The sequence below is a fragment of the Nothobranchius furzeri genome, chromosome 1, assembly GCF_043380555.1.
Source record: "Nothobranchius furzeri strain GRZ-AD chromosome 1, NfurGRZ-RIMD1, whole genome shotgun sequence".
Classification (NCBI taxonomy): domain Eukaryota; kingdom Metazoa; phylum Chordata; class Actinopteri; order Cyprinodontiformes; family Nothobranchiidae; genus Nothobranchius; species Nothobranchius furzeri.
In genome coordinates this window covers 69,267,081-69,286,101 of record NC_091741.1, presented here as the reverse complement: position 1 = coordinate 69,286,101, position 19,021 = coordinate 69,267,081, and the positions used below count along the sequence as shown (strand labels likewise).

Here is a 19,021-nt window from a genome sequence, read left to right as displayed (position 1 = left end):
ATCAGTCTAATCTCAGATAAAACGCGCTTGCATCAATCTTCCACAAATTACATTAGCTCAAATGTTGGCCAAACACTTTTGTCGCCTCCAAGTGGAGAAAATGTAACAGTGCATATTGACTACGGGAGACGCCAGTTCTTAAAACCATCGCACCTTAAACCGTTACTCAAACTTCCATTTTCATCCGGGATACTCCTTGGCGCTTTATTTAATTGGTTGCTGACTAAAACCTTAATCTTATTGGCCAGAGAAGCTCTGAGAGGCGGGACATCATGTTCAGTTGCGATTGCGAGGGTGAAACCACCGGTATCCGGGTACTCCAGCACGTTGTGAAGCCGCTAGTTAACAGGCAGCTGCTACGCTGGTTAAAAAAAGTCACATTATTTCAAAGCAACGTTTTCATTTTAATAGTTTGATCAGTTGGTGAGTTGTTTCGTTCCTATTTATGCTATCCTATTTTCGAAAAAGCAAATTTTCATTTCGCCGCGCTTATTTGATTAACTGGGTTGGCGTCCCGGTCTCCGTCTATTTTCTGGCCTTGCGATGATGTTAGCTGGTTTTGGCCATTGTAGCTAAGCTATTACATAGGTGTTATAACTGTGCAGTTCGCTTAATTATTAAATTATTTAAAACACAAGGCTGTTACTGAAAGTTTGAAATTGTAACTTATTTGAAAATAATTATTAATCCCCAAGTTTCGCTTTTGCTATTTCAGGAAATAGCCACCGCCCTTTCAGTCGTGACTCCCGTTTTCTTTCTTTACAATATTACTTTCCACATTTGGAATTGTATGATCGAACCGAATTTGGTAGTGTTTCGTTGGTTTTATTTGTGTATAAACTACCACCTTGGGTGTGTGGTCGCTAAAAGCGAAAGGTTAGACCAGGGACCGTGCGGGACACGTGCTGGGGCTCCTTCCGTAACCTAGCAGCAGACGGGTCTCTGTTCAGCTTTGAGGCCGTGAGCTGCTCCAGCTGTCGTTGTTCAGCTCCGTGGTGTGGCCGGGCGTCGTGCCATGTGTGCTCAGGTTATATCTGGTAACGGCCGCCGGACTGGCCTTTAGTCCCTGAGGCGAGCGGGGGCCTCCATGACTCCATCACGGCTGGCACGGCGTGGCCTTTGTCTGCTTACAGTTCGAGCACCTTTACTCAAGACCGTGACTTAAGATAATAAACACAAGTCCAAGCTTATCCTCTGCGCGCATCGTGGCCCGGTGGCACATTCTGATCTCGATGGATTGCTTTGCTTGTTTCTTTAACTCGGTTTCATTTCATGATGGATGGGATTTCGCTGGTTGTCTTTATGAGGATGCTCATTTCTGGTTCTGAATGATCTGATAGAAGAAGGATTAGACCGTAGCTTCTATGTGACTAACGTAAATTCTCAGGTTTGATTACCTGTTCTTTATTTGCCTCCTGCCTGAGCAGAAACAGGTTCTCTCACCAACTCATTCATCAAATGTTGCCATAATGTGCTGCATAACGCTAGGTGCCAAAATTATTGTTGCAGGATTGTTAAAAACTAAATGAAGACAATAGTTTTTGATGACTATTAGTTATCAATGTTTACATTAAAACATTTTACAGTTAAAAATATTGTCTTTGATCAGGAACCTGAGCTACAAGTTTTTATTTCATTTTTACAAATTGATGTAAATATATCAAGACTAATGATTTCACTCTCTGTAGTCTGTGGAAGTAGCTGCCTTATGAATTTCTCCACTGTCGGATTAATGAAGTTATTTTATTCTGATTCTTGGATCAAATCACCAGTTTCTTTGTCCCTACTTGGAATCACAGTCCGTCATTTTCTTTGTCAGTGACACTTTTCTTATTTGCAGAGATTTCCAGTTGACCAAAGAAATGGTGATGGAGAAGCCAAGTGCCCAGCTGGTCGGGCGAGAGTTTGTCCGACAGTATTACACACTCCTGAACCAGGCCCCCGACTACCTGCACAGGTACGGAAGTCAGCTGCTTGTGGAGGGTTTGATTTTGAAGTTTAAATGGTTTTATGATAAATTGTTAAATATTTGTACAAACAACTAGTTTGTCTTTTTGTTCAGGTTTTACGGAAAGAACTCCTCCTATGTGCATGGTGGCCTGGACAGCAACGGCAAACCAGTAGAGGCGGTTTATGGACAATCTGTAAGTGGGCTTCACCCAGTTAGAGGCATTTTCCAGCGGCAATACTTGGTGCAACTCGGGAGGGTTCGGTTTGGTCTGATTGCTTTTGTCCAACGGCGCGTTTTGGTATTTTTCCCCTGCTTTCCCTCTACTTTTCAGTCCCTCTGTTTTGGTTCCAAGAGCTGAACCGGTATTTCGACTGTCGGCCACTGATTGGCTAGGGGGCGGAGTCACTGGTTGCTCCAGAGCCTTCTGTCTGCTGTCTGAAACCATAAAACTGAAGAGTGTTCAACATCACCTTTATTTTTGTGCAGAGTTGTTTCTGTGGAGCATGCAGGTCACCTCACAGTGTGTACTGATGACCTTGTGCTATTTTTGTCGCGTAAAGATCCCTGCACAAGCAAATGCTGTGGTCCCCCCCATCCGCTATGAGGGGTGCACCCACTTTTTGTCTCTGAGCAGGCAAGGAAAGCCAAGTACTCTGTGGTGAGCCGAGTTAACCCACGCTGCACTGAGCTGTTTTAGCCTGAGTAGTGCTGTTGGAAAAGGCCTGTTAGGTGTGTCTCATAGTCTCATGAATCTAGAATGTGAAATATTCATGAATATATTTTCTTTTCAAGAGTCATTGTTACACACTTGTTTTTTTCTTCCAGAAACTAAGTTTTCTAGGTAGTTTAACATTCTGATGAATGTTTATCAGTACTTTCTGATTTATTAATCCTCACGTAAATTGTTTTATTCTAATGCTTGTTAAAATAACCATTATCGCTCTTGTCATGTAGTTGGATAATTGAGAAATGATTGATTGCTGTTAAATGCCCAAATTAAATCTTCAGTTCGTTAAATCTTTTGAATTTTTTTTTTATCAGGAGATCCATAAAAGAGTGATGGCTTTGAGTTTCCGAGACTGCCACACTAAGATCAGACATGTGGACGCTCACGCTACTCTGAACGAAGGCGTGGTGGTGCAGGTGATGGGCGAGCTGTCTAATAACATGCAGCCCATGAGGAAGTTCATGCAGACCTTCGTTCTGGCACCAGAGGTTGGTATTAGATTATTAATATATTTTTTTCATTGATCTGATCAGTTTATTCACATGCATGTTTTTCCAGGGTACGGTGGCAAATAAATTCTACGTCCACAACGACGTGTTTCGTTACCAAGACGAGGTGTTTGGTGACTCTGACTCTGAGCCTCCAGAAGGTGAGAAACTGTTTTGTTTTATGACCTAAACATTTTTCTCTCTGAAATTGGTGTAATGTAGCAAGTTTAAAAGAGGTTTAAAAAACATTTTTTTAATATTTCTGTTCATAATCGGTCACTTTGGGTTTTTCAAGCAGGCTGAACATGAAAATAGTCTCCTACACCAATCTGCTGCATTAGCTTCTGACGGTGAAGCTCTAGGGTTAGAAAGTCCTTGACGTATCTGCGTCACACTGTCACTTGGCATTCATGGACTCCCTTCCAGTTTTCAATCCAGCGATCACATGTAGTTCAAGCAGAGCAAGAAACCAAAGAGGAAGAACTTTCATGCCAAAGCACAAAGGCAAAACGTGGAGCATTGTATCTTGTAAGTCCCTAAACAGCAATGGTAATTAAGATGGTTAATGGACAGTGTCAACCTTCTTTTATGTTTATAAAAACGTAACATTTAAAGCTAATATGAATATTTAGAATGGACTTTGGTGAGATTTGTTAATGACAAAGGTCAAGTTTGTGAACACAGAATTTGATAGTAAACAAGTAAAAATATTGCACACTCTGCCTTTAACATCCACCATTTTCCATTTTTTGAGATCTATAGAAACTGTATATTGATGGTTTACTGGAGCAGATTATTTGTAACAATGGTTAAACTGGTCCATGGGGATGGGTCTAAGGTAGAGAAATAATCCCTCTAAAACATTCATTTAAAATCAGTTTATTATTCCATTGATCAGGGTATCCGCGGCGTCTTAAAAGTCATGAATTTGATGAAAGGAAAATTAAGACCCTTAAATGTCTTAAATCGATTTAGTGAAGTCTTAAATTTGGTTGCTAACTTGAAAAAAATGTTGGCGAAAATTGCCGTTTATGAAACCAAATGCGTTCATGGGAATGAAAGACTTTTTGTTTTAGGGAAGGTGAGTCTGATCGGGTTTCAGTCGCTCTTTATAAGAATCTGTTTCAGAAAAATGAGGAGTGTTCATCTTCTTCACAAACCCATCTTTGTTAGTGGGTCACGAGTCGCCATTTGACCAATCACAGTCATTGACTACGTTTACATGCAGCCAATATCCGGGTTATGATCGGGTTAAGATAGGTATTCGGGTTTCTGAGTTGATCAGAATAACCCGTTTACAAGCATAAATAGAAAGAGTTACCCCTAACTTGCATAACCCGATTTAAATGCGGACATTGGGGTAGCATCAGGACGTATGGACTACGTCAAGACGCAATATCCGTCATTTCCGGTTCATTCTTTTCGGTTACCTTCTTGTATATTTCGCTGTCTCTGTACTTTTGGCCGTCAACAAAAGACAATGTTCATACTTTTCACCAGACCGATGAAGACAGAGGTTTCCTCATCACTCCAAAAGTGTGGTGCTGTGCCGCGACTCGCCATGTTGCTCCCAACTTGTTGTTTACCTCCGGTGTTCTGGCGCATACAAGATGTGTCGCTACTCAAAAGACCAAGATTCCTTGCGAACAGAGCATGCGCAGAACACACACTTTGATGGGGATATCCCGGTATGCGTTTACACGACCAAACATTCGGGTTAGAAAAGGGTTACCCCAGGTATAGTAACTGGGTTTTATAAAACCCGGTTATGAGCATGTCCAGGTTTTTGGCAGTGTTTACATGGACCTGCGGAACCGGGTTATTGTGAATATTCGGGTTTTTAAAGGGTTACTGGCTGCATGTAAACGCACTCACAGAGACAGCTAGGGAAAAACACAGCGGTAGCCGGTACCACGGCGCCGCTACTACTGTCGCTTCAACATCTGGCAGCGGCTGGGGCTTAAAGTTCGTACAATCATCAAAATCCCCTCCCAGATACCAGTTTTCTGTCCAGAACTTTTAGCAGGTTTGTCTCCTTGCAGTTTCAGCCTTCACTGATGTTTCCTGAGGCTTGTGTTCTTATTTTTTGGGAGGGGGAGGAGTTGAGTTCAAGTGTTGGTCAGAAACTGCTTTCCCAGGAATTAGACAGGTCCATCCTAACCTAAAGAAGATTCTGACAGACAAGCTGCTGCAATTGTTTTTTCAGATTTGTACAAGCTAAACCCTTTAGGCACGCCTTCCCTACATGTTATATAAGAGATTTGAAATCAAGAAGAAGAAAAACTTGCAAAACAGTATGGATCTGTTCTCAGTGAGATGTTTTTAGTGGAAAATGAACATAAATAGATCTAAAGATGTTACTGGTACTTTTACTATCATTCTGTTGTGGAAAGTCAGCACAAATATTCAGTGAAAACTTTAAAAAGCTGCTTAAACCTTCATTATTTTATAGTGGGCCTTTCTATATTTATAAAATCAGTTGATTGTTTAAAGTAACTGTAACTAAAGTTACTCAGAGCCACAGCAGAAGGTCCAGTCTGAGTTAAGCTGTGGTAGCTGCAGAGAAACTGAGAAACAACATTAAAGCTTTTGCTATTTGCTTGTTCAAGTTTAATTCAAATCGAACAAATAAGTCATCAATTATATATTATTTCTATGTATATTTAACAGTCATGCTGGAGATAAAAGGCAGAATAGATTAACATTTTAACTTTATCTGGTTACATTGAAGCTTCATGTCCCACAGTGAGCAGTCTGTCCCACATGTGGGGAGTTGGGATCTGGTCATCCTACTGAAGAATGATTACAGTAATTTGGAATATTTTCAGATGTTTTTATGTTTGGTGTTTTGTGAATTAGTTTCATAATAATAGTTAATTATTATATGATGATCCCTAATCATTATCTGATCAGTTCTGTTAGCTTATTATATTTAGCTTTCATGATTCGTAGGACTGGTAGAAAGTTGCTTGCATTTTGCAAAAACATCACATAAAAAATATATATATTTTTTAAATGTTCTCAATAAAATAAAAGTATATAAATGTCAGAGGTCACTACAAAACCCACTGTAGAATAGATGCACACCTGCAGCACGTGAGGACCTTGTTTGGGGGAGTTATTTTGTCACTTTTTTCACAGCCTTGGAGTTTGCGGGTATGAAAAATAGATGCATGTAAACTAAAAATAAATATATTTTGTTCGTCTATGCGTGCGGTTTGCATTTTTGTACCATGGGGCTTTCCATATTATTGCTACAGCCTCGCTGTCCCGGGTGGGACGTAACCCAACATGAAGTGGAAAACGAAGCGATGCAGTATTTAAAAACAATATATAAGTGTTTAACAGTTGATTAGTTCTTTGCGATAGACTTAATTTTATTTTTTACAAGGTCTTAAAAAGTCTTGAAAAGGTCTTAAGTTTAATTTTGAGATTCCTGCCTATACCCTGATAGATATGAATCCAGTTTTTTTTTCTTTAGTTGTACATTGCGTTGTTCATGAAATAGTTTTTACTGTTTTATTTTCAGAGTCTGAGGATGAGGAACCGGAGAGGGTCCCCTCACCTGACATCGCCCCCGAAGACTCCGCCCCCTTCTACGACCCAACCCCTTGGTACGGCTTTAACACCTTTTCAGAAGTTTACCGTTGTGTTTTCTACTAAAGTGCTTTAGCTTGATATTGCAGGCATTGTTGCCAAGTGCTAAAGAAAACTAAACAATTTAAGTTTTAATACTATTTAATGTAACTAATTATTACTACCTTGTCAGAGTTAGAAATGCTGTTGTTTTGACAAAACGGACCTGGTTACAGTTCAGACCCAGTGGCTCAAGGTGATGAGGAGGAAGCAGCTGCTGTGAGTCCAGAACCAGAACAGGAGACTGAGAAGGAGGTTGAGGCTGTTGAAGAGGAGCTCACGGCTGATGTGATGCAGGAGACTCGGACAGAAACGCACACAGCTGATGATCAGACAGAGAAAAGCTCCACCACCCCAGTCCCTCCAACTACAGAACCTTCCTCTGCACCTGCAGAACCTGCCCCCGCTGCCCCAGAAGAGAACAGGGTAGGTCTGAATACCTCAACAGCCTTTTAGCAAATTCAACCAGGAGCTCAAAGCAGTTGTTCTTCCATCTGGTCTTCCTAACAGCCTTTCTCCTGGGCATCGGTCACCAGTAAGAACCTCCCTCCCAGTGGGGCTGTCCCAGTCTCAGGAATCCCTCCTCACGTTAAAGTCGCTCCCACCGCTCAGGTAAGTTTTATTTTTATTTTACTTTCACCTTGATTTCACTTAAGTTTTCAGCCATTAAAAGATCATTAGATTTTTTCTTATTTATTTGTAGAAGAGGAAAAACTTCTCAATTGTTTCCAGATCCAAACTGTTAAATAGTCTCAGTATATTTAAAGCTTGATGAAATAAATGAAAACTCACACACTAGTGGCTGCTGTGATCAATAGGGTTGAGCATTGTTTTTGAATTTGAATGATTCTAGTTCCTATTGATTCTCAGTTTCAATTCTTTCAAGAGCCGGGGTCCAAACACACGACATGTTTTAAATGAGACTGCTAACCATAGGTCTTACTTGATTAAAGGGGGAGTCACACCATGGGTGGAGTTTTACTTCAACCACACTTCCTGTTAGAAAAATTCATGTGGCGGACCGAGAGATGGAGAAAGGCAGTGGTTGACAGCACCCCCACCCCCATGCGCTCTTGGAATTTCACAGGTTGAAAAACGAGTCCGTAACAAGCGCGCTCACACACAGCAGACTCACAGCTCGGGAGAAGAGCAAACACAGAAACTGCAGCAGGCTGGAAGGTTTTCCGTCCACTGCGATCACTAAAGGACAGGAGGGCTTTTTTAAGGAGAGTGACTCTGAGCTGTAACGTGTCATGTTGGCAGGAATCCTGGAAAAACTGAAAATTAGTCCAGATTCCAATCAGTGCTTGATGCCCAAACCTATTGATCAACAGGATCTGTTGAATTCTCTTTAGGTAGAGATTTTTTATTTTTTTGTCTTTTATCCTAAATCCTGACCGCTTTCAAATTTATTTATTTATTTTTCAGCCACGTGTGGAAACAAAGTCTGAGTCACAGACAACAACACAGAGACCGCAGAGGGACCAGAGACCAAGAGAACAGAGACCTGGAGGTCCTCCGCTAGCCCACAGAGGGCCCAGACCAGGTACACATGGTTCAAGCTCCACATCACCTAGAGCTGATGTGAGCAGGTTTAGGACTACAGAAGAAACCAAACTAGTGAAATCTGTTAAGTATGCATTTGTTTCTCCTTTATCTTTTAGCTCGAGAGGGCGAGCAAGGCGAGTCGGAGGTTCGAAGGGTGGTCCGGTACCCAGATGCTCATCAGCTTTTTGTGGGCAATGTTCCTCATGATGTGGACAAGTCTGAACTAAAAGAGTTCTTTGAGCGTGAGTTAGATCTGATTGTTGACTTCTCTGTAGCTCTGTAGGTTAGTTTAATAGAAAAAATGTATCAGAAAATATGTGGTGTATAAACACATTTCTTGTTTTTTTTAGAAAGTAAAAGATTTTTTTCATTATTTCTTATTTTGTAAGCATTGTTTAAAATTGTGAAACATTCCCTTCTCTTCCAGAGTATGGGACAGTCCTGGAGCTGCGGATCAACAGTGGAGGGAAGCTACCAAACTTTGGCTTTGTGGTGTTTGATGACTCTGAACCTGTACAGAAGATTCTCGGCCTTCGGGTAAGGAACGCTTTTTAATGCATTTTAAAAGTTTTCTGGTAAACTCGATTGACATTTAAGTAAAGTAAAATGAGGTTTTTACATATTAATTGATTTTGATCTTCTCTTTGCTTAGCCCATCAAGTTTAGAGGTGATGTCCGTCTGAATGTGGAGGAGAAGAAGACCCGGTCGGCCAGGGAGGGCGACAGACGAGACGTGAGGCCCCGTGGTCCGGGTGGCCCTGGCGGTCCAAGAGAGCGAGTAGGAGGTGGTGGAGGACCCAGGGGTCCTGCTCGGGGTGGAATGGCACAGAAACCCAGCTTTGGCTCTGGACGGGGTGCTGGGCCCACCGAGGGTCGCTATTCTGCTCCACGTCAGTGATTTAGCTGGCTCCAAACCTGAGTTAGATTACTGCCTGGATTTAATCTTTACTGGTTCATTTTCTGAAACTGATTGGTTAAAACCAAATTGGAAAAACAAAGTAGAGCAGAGTCAGTCTGTTGGAGTAATTGATCTTGTATCCAGATTTTGGTTGCTGCTCATCCAGGGCTTGACTTCTGACTCTTTTCCTTCTCATTCTGCCTCCTGAATGCTGAAGTGTATCAAAGGAGTTTCTGGGTAATCCACGCAGGTTTGGTCCAGCATTCAATGTCAAGTCAACAGCAGCCAGAATAAACAGTCATCCATAGCTGCTTCCCCCTCACCAACCCCACCACCACTACCATTATCGATCGGAGCATCATGAGCAGAGCCGCATCCTCTGGCACCTCAGTCACACAACTTCATTTTCCTTGCAGTGCAGGTAAACTGCTGAGAGACTCGTTAGGAGTGAAGAGTGATGGTTCACATGACAATTTACATTCAAACCCACGGAGTTCTGCAGGATGTGGGTCAGCTTGCTCTGTTTTTAAAATCCCCCTTCTGGGTGTCTGAGTGCTGATCTGGCTTCAATACAACGTGCTCACTCAGATCCAGCTAAAGAAGAAAGAAAACGAAGACTCGATAATGACTTCCTCAGTTTTTCACCTGATGCAGTGTTGCTTCAGAACAATGCAGGCGGCTGCTCCGGCTCTCATTTATCTCTTTTTAGGATGACTCTGAATCCAAGACATTACCAGCTCCTCAGTCAGATCACCGACAGACTTTTTCATTGGTTTTACTTGTTTTACCTGGACATTAGTCAATTTTTGTCTTGTTTTTCATGCTTAACTTGAAATTATTAACAAACCATAACACACAAACATGAAAAAAGGGTAAATACTACTTGAAATGGGGAATAAAACCCGCAGTATTTTTGTTTTTTAGTTTTTTCGCGTTCTCTCCCTGTTTCTTAAAGGAACGTGTACTTTACTGTTTGGGCAATCCTGTGTATTGCTGCCACCATTGTACCTAGCGATGGATCGGTCTTATCTTTTTATTCTATCAGGTCAAGAGCTGAAACGTAGAAGTTTTATTTGAGTGTTAAATGTTGGGTTGCGTTAGTTGGATTCGGACGTGTCTGAGTGGAGCATGTATCCAAACCTGTTAGGCTTCTACTACCAATGCACTTCATCTGTCATGTTAAAATAAGCTCACATGCCGACAAGAGAACTAAATTAAAAAAACAAGTTACTGTTTTAACTTGGTTTTGATCTTTGACTCACTGGTTACAGCTGGATTAGAAAAGGTCAAGATACAGTTCTGTTCAGTAAACGGGGATTAAAATTACTAATCCACTTGTACTTAAGCTTTAAATTGAAAATTTTAATGCCAGATGTTGCATCTATAACCAGACAAAAAAACAACTAAAGCAACATGCATCCTTTGTTAATAAAGATGTCTAGTGAGAGGTAGGATTAGTGTGCCAGTGATGCAATCAGGCTCACAAAGTTGTCATCTCTTTGACCATAATGGATATAATCTCAACAAATGTATGTAAGATACTTGTTTTATAAATGAGTTGTGCAATTTGCATTTCTTGGTTCTTTCTAGTTACAGATCTGTGTTTAGAAAGAACCAAGAAATGCAAGTTGAAAAGATGCACAGAGTGAACGTACAGAAGATGTTAGTTCCATATCTAAAAGGTCTGGAAATGAGGCAGAAGCAGAGAGGCCCAGACTTCCCTCTCCCCAGCCACTTGGGCCAGTTCCTCCAGGAGAATCCCAAAGGCGTTTCCTGGCCAGCCGGGAAACAGTCCCTCCAGCGTGTCCTGGGTCTTTCTTTAGGTCTCCTTCCGGTTGGACGTGTCTGGAAAACCTCACCAGGGAGGCGTCCGGGAGGAGTAACCAGATGCCAGAGCCACCTCAGCTGGCTTTTCTGATGCGGAGAAGCAGCAGGTTCACTCTTAAGCCCCTCCTGGATGACAGAGCTTCTCACCCCGTCTCTAACTTCTACTTCACACTGGAAGCGTCAGCGACAACATCAGTGGAACAACACTACCCCTGTCAAGTGGGGTGACTGGCAGAAGAGTTACCCGGAGAGCTGTGGTGTCGAGTACCACTGAATCTGTTGCAGTCTTGTCCTTGGGCAAGACACTTCACCCACCTCACCCGATAGTGGTCGGCGGGACAGGTGATGCCTGTTCTCGGCAGCCTCGCCTCCATCAGTGCGCCTCAGGGCAGCTGTGGCCACAGTACAGTGTTGGGAGTAACGCAGTACAAAAGTAATTACTGTAATGCATTGCTTTTTGCTGTAATGTGGTAATGTAAGGCACTACAGGGAAAAAAAGTGGTAATATTTACTCGGTACAAACGTCAGTAACGCGGTAATTACAATGCATTTTTAAACCCAGAATCAAGATGTGGGTTTCCTAAAAATTCAAATTGCGGGAAGCCTGAAGAAAGATCCAGCATCCACATATATGACGTAATTTATGGACTCAGCTTTGCGGGCATTCTATGAGCAGAGAGGACCTAGCGGTAATGGCTCAAATACTCCAGCTGCGTCCTGCGTGCGGCCGCTGTTATATTCACAAAATGGCTCCACCGAAACAAAGTCAATCATTTGCGACCGTTTATATCAGCCCATATTCTCTGGTACTTCATGTACTTTTCAGCTGAGTTCATAATCTGTGCCCCGGTGATTTCAGCTCATTGCTGCTGGAGCGCAGCGCATATTAAGCTTTATATTTATTTATTTATTTATTTGCGTTCGGTAGATCCCTTTGGCTGATTAGTTAGAAAGTAGGAAATCTAGGAAACAGTTTTCTGGAAGACGGAGAAAACATGCAGCATGCAGGAAGGTTAGAGAGAGAAAGGGCAGGAAGTTATTCTAATAGAATCAAGAACACAAAACAAAGTGTTTGAAAAGAAAAAAAAGTAGGTAGATTTATCCCCAATACACATTTTTACCAGCAAAAAGCAATAATATACATAAGCATTTAATATTTATACATGTGATAGAATCAGATCACCCCAGAAGTAAGTCCCACATCCAGGGCCGTATCAAGGCATTTGTGGACCAAGGCAAATATAGGCTTGGAGCCCCCACCACCCCACTCCCTGCTCAGTTAATATAAGATGGCAGCGTAATGAGAGTACAGATTGTTGTTGCTTTTATTTAATAAACAATCATTTTAAAACACTGTTATTATATCTGACTGTTTTTAACAGCAATCCTAGCTCAGACACCACATCACTTTCCACATATATGTCATGAGCTCACTGAACGTCACATTACCAGATTCATATTGAAGTTGTATTGGTGAAAGTAACTTAAAGTAATGCAAAAGTAGCGTAATGCCTTACATTTTAAAATCAGTAATATTGTAATGTAATGAATTACTTTAAAATGAGGGTAACAAGTAATAAATAATGCATTACAGTTTTGAAGTAACTTGCCCAACACTGCCACAGTATAGCTCATCACCAGGCAGTGTGTGTGAATGACTGTGTTGTGAAGCACCTTGGGAGGTTGTAGAACCCTAGAAGGTGCTATAAAAATACAGGATGTAGAACTTTAAGGGAAATAACCACATAAATTGTTTTACTCTAGAACTTTGCTGCAGATCTTAGCCTTGGTGATCAGATGATGTGTGTGGTTCTGACATCATTAACAGACCTTAATCAGACAGAAGATGCTAATTACAGAACAGCTCCTGATTTTAGCACCACTCTGGCAAGTTTAAGACTACTGCAGCGTAATTGAAATTGTGCATCCACACTAGTTAGTTCTGGGGCTTAAATTTGCAGACATTCTTTTATATCAAAACTTATTTAGGGGGATTTATTTCAAGTGATTTGAAACTGAACAGACCAATCACTTTACATTTCATAATAATTCTCACAAGTTCAGCATGGCTGACTCTGAAACTTAATGTTCATTTCTGTCTCCATCTCTCTCTCTCTCTCTTTTTTTTCTTTTTTTCCTTTTGGATCTGTGTATTAAATTAAAAAAGTATGAGCTCAGATGCTGGCAGAAAGTCTCCCTGTGAATTGAATACTAATGTGACTCCAGTCCTGCTGGTAAGACGTCCTGGTTTTTCTTTCCTCCCACATTTATTTGTTTCCTGGGATTCCTGCACATCTAATTAGTCACCACAAATGGACCCACACTGCTGGGCTTTTCAATGTTGTGTTGGAAAAAGGGAAAATACAACTTTTAATCCTCCGTTAAGATTCCAGAGGGTCTAAAGATGTATTGGAATTGCCCCCATCTGTATGATTAGCATTGATCGTTTTTTTTTTTTGTTGTTGTTTTTTGCAGGAACCTAACCAGGCTGTTGCTGCAGTCAGAGAGCGATTTACTCATTCCTCCTGATGGTCGGGTCCTGACACACCCACTCAAACACTGGTTTTGCTTTCTGATCAGATGTCTTCACTGATTTGTTTGGTTTTTAAATGTGAAGTGAATGAAAGCTTCATTTTGAATGTTGAAGACTCGTTTGCTCAGCTTTAGATGGACAGCACACCTGTTGTCCCATCTCCAACTCTTCTTGGAGATGTGCCCAGACCAGAGAGGATGACTCAAGTCTGTCTTCCATCCCCTCCCATTAAACAGTCAGAACAATGTGACTGGGAGATGTCCTAACCTGATGTGTGAACCACTTCCATCTTCAGTGAGGAGGAGCAGTGTCTTGTAAGAGAGCTGTCAAAAAGGTGTGTTTAGGATTCTAAAATTTTGTATTTGTATGTTTGTCTTCCAATAAGTGTTGAACATTAAATTCTGCTGCCACATTTGTGAGGCTGAAAATTGTGAAGATTAAGATTTTTTAAATGTGAGTATGAATCTAAAAGCTGTGAGTGAAAATACTTGTGAATACAAATGACATTTCTGTGACTTTGAAAATCTTCTGCCTGTGGATACGAATTCAGTTTGTGGGTACAAAAATAAACATACTTGTGAATTAGATTCTTTTTATGTGAGTACGAATCTAAAAGTTGTGAGTGAAAAATCTTGTGAATACAACTCAAATTTCTGTGACTGAAATGTTTCTGCCTGTGGATACGAATTCAGTTTGTGGGTACAAAAAAAACCACAGTGAAATGACATCACGAGGATGAGCAATTGAACACCGATTTCACCAAACCTCACGCTTGAGGTCACGAGGGGGTTTTGGCAAGATGGCGCCACTGTAAGACGCCTTTTTACGGCGCTGGTGAAACTTTTCATTCAAAACTTGAATTCGCTTGCTTTAACCCCTAAAAAATGTAACTAGTATCTTAGCTCTTGTGGGGGACTGTGAAGGGAACATTTTGACCCACATTCCTTCTTTCATTGACTTTTTGTTTTTCTCTCTTTGACTCCCGCTGTATTTATTGCTAGCTTACGAGCACGACGTGGCTTGCTAATTGTGAAAAAAGTGAAACTCCAACTGCCAAAGTTTCGAATTTCTTTGTAGAGAACCTGGCTAGGCTCTGCCAATTATGTAGTGTAATGGTTTATGCTCTTTTATGAAAGAGGAACCATTCTACATATTAATTTGAGATATTAATTTTAGTTTTAAGAAGACTCAAAGGTTGTTTTCATCGATAAACTGTCGATAATATCCGGGGGTCTGTGTTTCAGTTCAATGAAGAGACAAGTTTGAAAGTGAAAGGTTTTAATTCTTCAAATTAAACTAATGATTTTAAAATGACAAGCATAGGAAATAACAATCAACATTGGTAACTTTGTTGAACAATCTTTAACAGTTGATATTTTAAGCTTGCACAAATAGACCTTGTGTTGGATGTGCTGAAGATTGAGAATGATGTGATGTGATTATGGATGCGTGTGTGCAGGTGTCTGAGATTGCTTCAGGAAGAAACAGGTGTCTGAGTGAAAAGTGATGGTTTGAATAAACTTAGGTTTTGTTAGAAAAGATGCATCAAACGCTATCTCTCGTGGACTGCCTCACCGTATTCGGACCCTCTTTTAGATCCGGGACGTCAAAGGAGGATGTTTCATCCAGGGCACCTTGGCTGGCAGAGAAGACGAAGGTGTCCGACGCTCCGGTCCAGAGATGACCTCGGTACACGTGATGATGAAGCGTTTGCAGATGCGCTTTCTTAAGTTTAAATTACTCAGAAAATCAAAGACTCTGGACGAGTCTGCATTAGCGGTTGTAATTCAGCTATTCCTGTCTGGCTTGGCAGGAATAGCGGGGGGGGGGGGGGGGGGGGGGGAGCCGGTGGGCTCCGTTCCCCCGTTAGCGGTTGTTCACACGTCCTCCCTCTCTCGTTGACCAACAGGAACTGAATCATGAACTGAAACTTACCAAAAGCCTTTCTCTTCTCAAAGCAAAACTTGTGCGTCAGCAAATGTGTTTTGGAGTTTACTGTGAGAGTGTTTGAGTGTGAAGCTCATTCCTTAAACATCTTCAAAACATTATTTAATTAAGCATTGATTCATTATAGGTCATTATGATTACCCAAAGCATAATAATCATTCATTTGATTAAAACACATTTATAATGAGCAAAATGATAATAATGATTATTTAACATTTAAAATAAAGGAAAGGAAGTTTAAGACTTTGTTATGTTATGACTAGCTTCCATGAGAACACCATCTTCTGGCCCTGCAGGTGGCAGATGTTATGGTTTGCAGCAGACTCTTGCAGACTTCATGTTGGCAAAAGGTCTTAATCTGTGGGTGAAAGTTCTGGGCGACCCAGCTTTGACCCAGCCGGGCCTTTGGCACAGAAAACCCATATTTCCTCACGTTACATTTTTGACGATACTAATACAGGTGAGGACATGGCCATGGACACAATGGAGGTGACAACGGAGAGCTTTAAACGATGCCATTCATATGCTAAACAACAACCTGTGGATGACGACTCTCCCTCCAGGAGCCCACAGATAAAAAAGTCGCCTCGCAGCGAGTCGGAACCCTCAAACGTCGTCCTCCTGGCAGCAATTAACAAACTTACAGAGTCGCAGCTCGAGTTCAGAGAGAAGTTGGAATCCATAGAGGCATCCATTGCGAACAACTTAACGAGTATCCAAGCACTCTTTTCCTCAGTCCAAGCAGCAGAGAAGAACGTCGGGGAGCTCTCAGCCAGAGTGGACCCCCTGGAGCTTCAGATTATAAAGCTGACTGTGGAAAACAAGAAGCTGGTGGACAGGATGAACGACATGGATGCGTACTCCAGACGCTGGAATCTGAAGATCTCCGGGGTCCCAGAGTCCGCGTCCAAAACAGGAAGATCAACGTCCCCCACGCCGCATCATAGTCCGGTCCTCGCTCCGGGCTCACCGTGATTAGGTCTGGGCAGATGCTAAAACTTCTCAGGTCCTCAAGCAGAAAAACATCAAAATATCGGAGGACCTAACCCAGTAGATGAGGGATGCAAGAGCGAAACTGTGGCCGATGGTGGACGAGGCGAGGAGGCAAAACGAGAGCAGGCTTCAGCGGTCCGTTTGCCATCATTGCTGGTAAGAAGTTCTCTGCTGAGGACTTGCCATAAAGGATTCCCCTAAAACAGATATTCTCATCTTTGGATGAACAGTGTTTAATGTTGATGTTTGACAACCAAGCAATAAGCTTTGGATGTTCTATTCATCTGGCCTTATCTTCTTCTAAAGCCTGGTTTATGCTTCTCCGTCAGCTCCGCAAGGGACAGACACGCACGGATTGACGGAAGCGTTTTGCTCTTTTACTTCTCCGTCTCCTGGAGAGTGTTGCAAAGCAATTGCCCAGCAGGACCACAGAGGGCGTAGCGCTGTTCTGTGGTATCCTGTCATGTATCGGTCCAAGATAGTGTGTTTATATTGTGTTTTTTGTGTATACGAGACTTTTTAACACGGACATATTTGTCTCTCATTCTCCCACCTCTTCATGCGCTCCCCACCTCTAAACCCACGTTTCCTGTCATTTCCGTCCACAAATAAAACGCTTGCTGCGTATCTTTTCACTCCTCCAGTCACGGGAGGATGAAACGTTCATTTTTTAGAGTTTTTTCGCGAGGTGTTCTTTAAGCTTCTCCGTGTCTGCCGCTTGTTAAACTCGGCTCTCTTTGCAATGGCGGCGCTGTAAACAACAGCAGCGTCCTGACCAATCACAAGCTTGCGTAATCCGTTTTGTTCGACGGATGTTTAAAAAAGTGGGCTCGACTCCGTACGTACTTGCGTGCCTGCCGGAGCCCTACGCAAGGACGGATAATGGCGTTGCGTGTCTCCGCACTGACGCAGACGGAGAAGCATAAATCAGGCTTTAGTAGACAAAATGAAAAAAAAAACAATGGCTGTGTTTTGTTTGGCACCTGTTTATACTGATTGGTTCCAAATCTTGAGTTTTTAGAGACAATAAAAAAAATAAAAAAGGGAGAGAAGGAGAAATATATACTATTTAAAAATAGTTAGATACCTGCAATGGGTTTTTGAATTTGTAGTATGATCCTGCTTTATAGTTTACATGGGTTTGTTCCAATTTTGATCACTCAGCGTTAGGTTTTGGCTTGTGAGTTCAAGTTTTGCACATTTCAACTTTTCACATAACTTAATACAACTACTGTTCAAGTAGTTTTGTTCTTCTGTGTTCTATATGTCTGATTTTCGTTTGTCGTGTTTTTCTCTAAATGTACGGGGTGTTCCAGATTTAACCAAAAGAAAAGCTTTATTTTTATTTTGTATGCAGCAAAATAAGGATGTTTATTTTTTACAGGAGACACATTCCTCTTCAAAAGATGTTACATTTTGGCGTAATCAATGGTGGTGGTGGTGGTGGTGGTGGGGGGCAATTTTTTTCTTATGGTACTAATTTTTCAGGGGGTGTTTTAATTTTATTTCATCCTAAATTTAATGGTGAAGTCATACACACCGAGGTTTCAGAAGACGGCAGATGGATTCTGTTGGTCATTAGATGTGGAGATAATTTTTTTATTTTAGTAAATGTTTATGGCTTTAATTCTAGGGTTTCTAACACCACGCTCCTTAACTCGTTATCTGATAAAATCCTCATGGAATTGAACAAATTTCCCTCAGCATTTATGGTTGTTGGCGGTGATTTTAACGAAGCTCCAAATTTATTTTCAGATAGATTTCCTGCTAAAGGTAGTCCGGATAATTTTAACCCTGTTATTTATGATTTCTGTGGTAAACTTTCCTTACTAGATGCCCTGAGAATTTTACACCCTTTGGAAAATAACCTCTTCACTTGGTTTAAAACCGACCTATCTCAAAAATCGCGTATAGATTTGTGGCTAATCTCTGATAATTTAGCTCCCTGGGTTCGAAGTTGTAATATTGCTATTGCTCCCTCAACTGATCATGCTGGGATAGATATATTTTAATAAAATTTAAGATCCACTAATTGTAGCAAACCTGGATATTGGAAATTAAACTCTTCCTTGCTACAAAAAAAAAAAAGAAAAAAAAAAAAAAGAAAAGATTACTGCTTGGGCATTAAAAAAATTGCTGCTAAATTCAATTCAATGTCTGAAATTACACCTACCCTAAAATGGGAGCTTTTCAAATTTGAGTGTCAGCGCTTCTCAATGCGCTTTGGAAAGCAACAAATAAGAGATCAGAATAAAGCTTATACTAATTATTTAAAAGAGTTTAATGAAATTTTAAGTATACCTGTTCTCAGTAAGGAAGATAAAGTGTGTTTGCACTCATTAAGGGGAAAATTAGACCTTTATTTCCAGAAAAAGGCAAGGGGAGCTTTTATATGGTCTCGGGCTGGATGGTTGGAACACGGAGAAAAAAAAAACCCATCCTTCTTTTTTAATCTGGAGAAAAAACGTGGAGA

At 41.3% G+C, this 19,021-nt stretch overlaps 1 protein-coding gene across 1 annotated transcript; it reads left to right on the top strand.

Annotated features, from left to right (window-relative positions):
- Positions 1 to 288: 288 nt before the first annotated feature.
- Positions 289 to 9,967, top strand: g3bp1 (GTPase activating protein (SH3 domain) binding protein 1). The gene is made up of 12 exons (XM_015952006.3): positions 289 to 423; positions 1,841 to 1,957; positions 2,063 to 2,144; positions 2,993 to 3,166; positions 3,237 to 3,327; positions 6,696 to 6,780; positions 6,979 to 7,228; positions 7,313 to 7,414; positions 8,231 to 8,348; positions 8,467 to 8,592; positions 8,778 to 8,887; positions 9,003 to 9,967. The coding sequence occupies exons 2-12, from the start codon at positions 1,863 to 1,865 to the stop codon at positions 9,246 to 9,248; spliced, it is 1,479 nt and encodes a 492-aa protein (XP_015807492.1). The 5' UTR covers positions 289 to 423; positions 1,841 to 1,862; the 3' UTR covers positions 9,249 to 9,967.
- The last annotated feature ends 9,054 nt before the right edge of the window (positions 9,968 to 19,021 follow it).

What these genes read in the sequence shown, in the direction of transcription:
- g3bp1 (XM_015952006.3), top strand. Translation starts at nt 1,863, where the DNA reads ATGGTGATGGAGAAGCCAAGTGCCCAGCTGGTCGGGCGAGAGTTTGTC. An exon ending in TGACTCTGAGCCTCCAGAAG is followed by an intron (nt 3,328 to 6,695) that starts GTGAGAAACTGT and finishes TTTTATTTTCAG; the next exon opens with AGTCTGAGGATGAGGAACCG. An exon ending in AGAAGATTCTCGGCCTTCGG is followed by an intron (nt 8,888 to 9,002) that starts GTAAGGAACGCT and finishes CTCTTTGCTTAG; the next exon opens with CCCATCAAGTTTAGAGGTGA.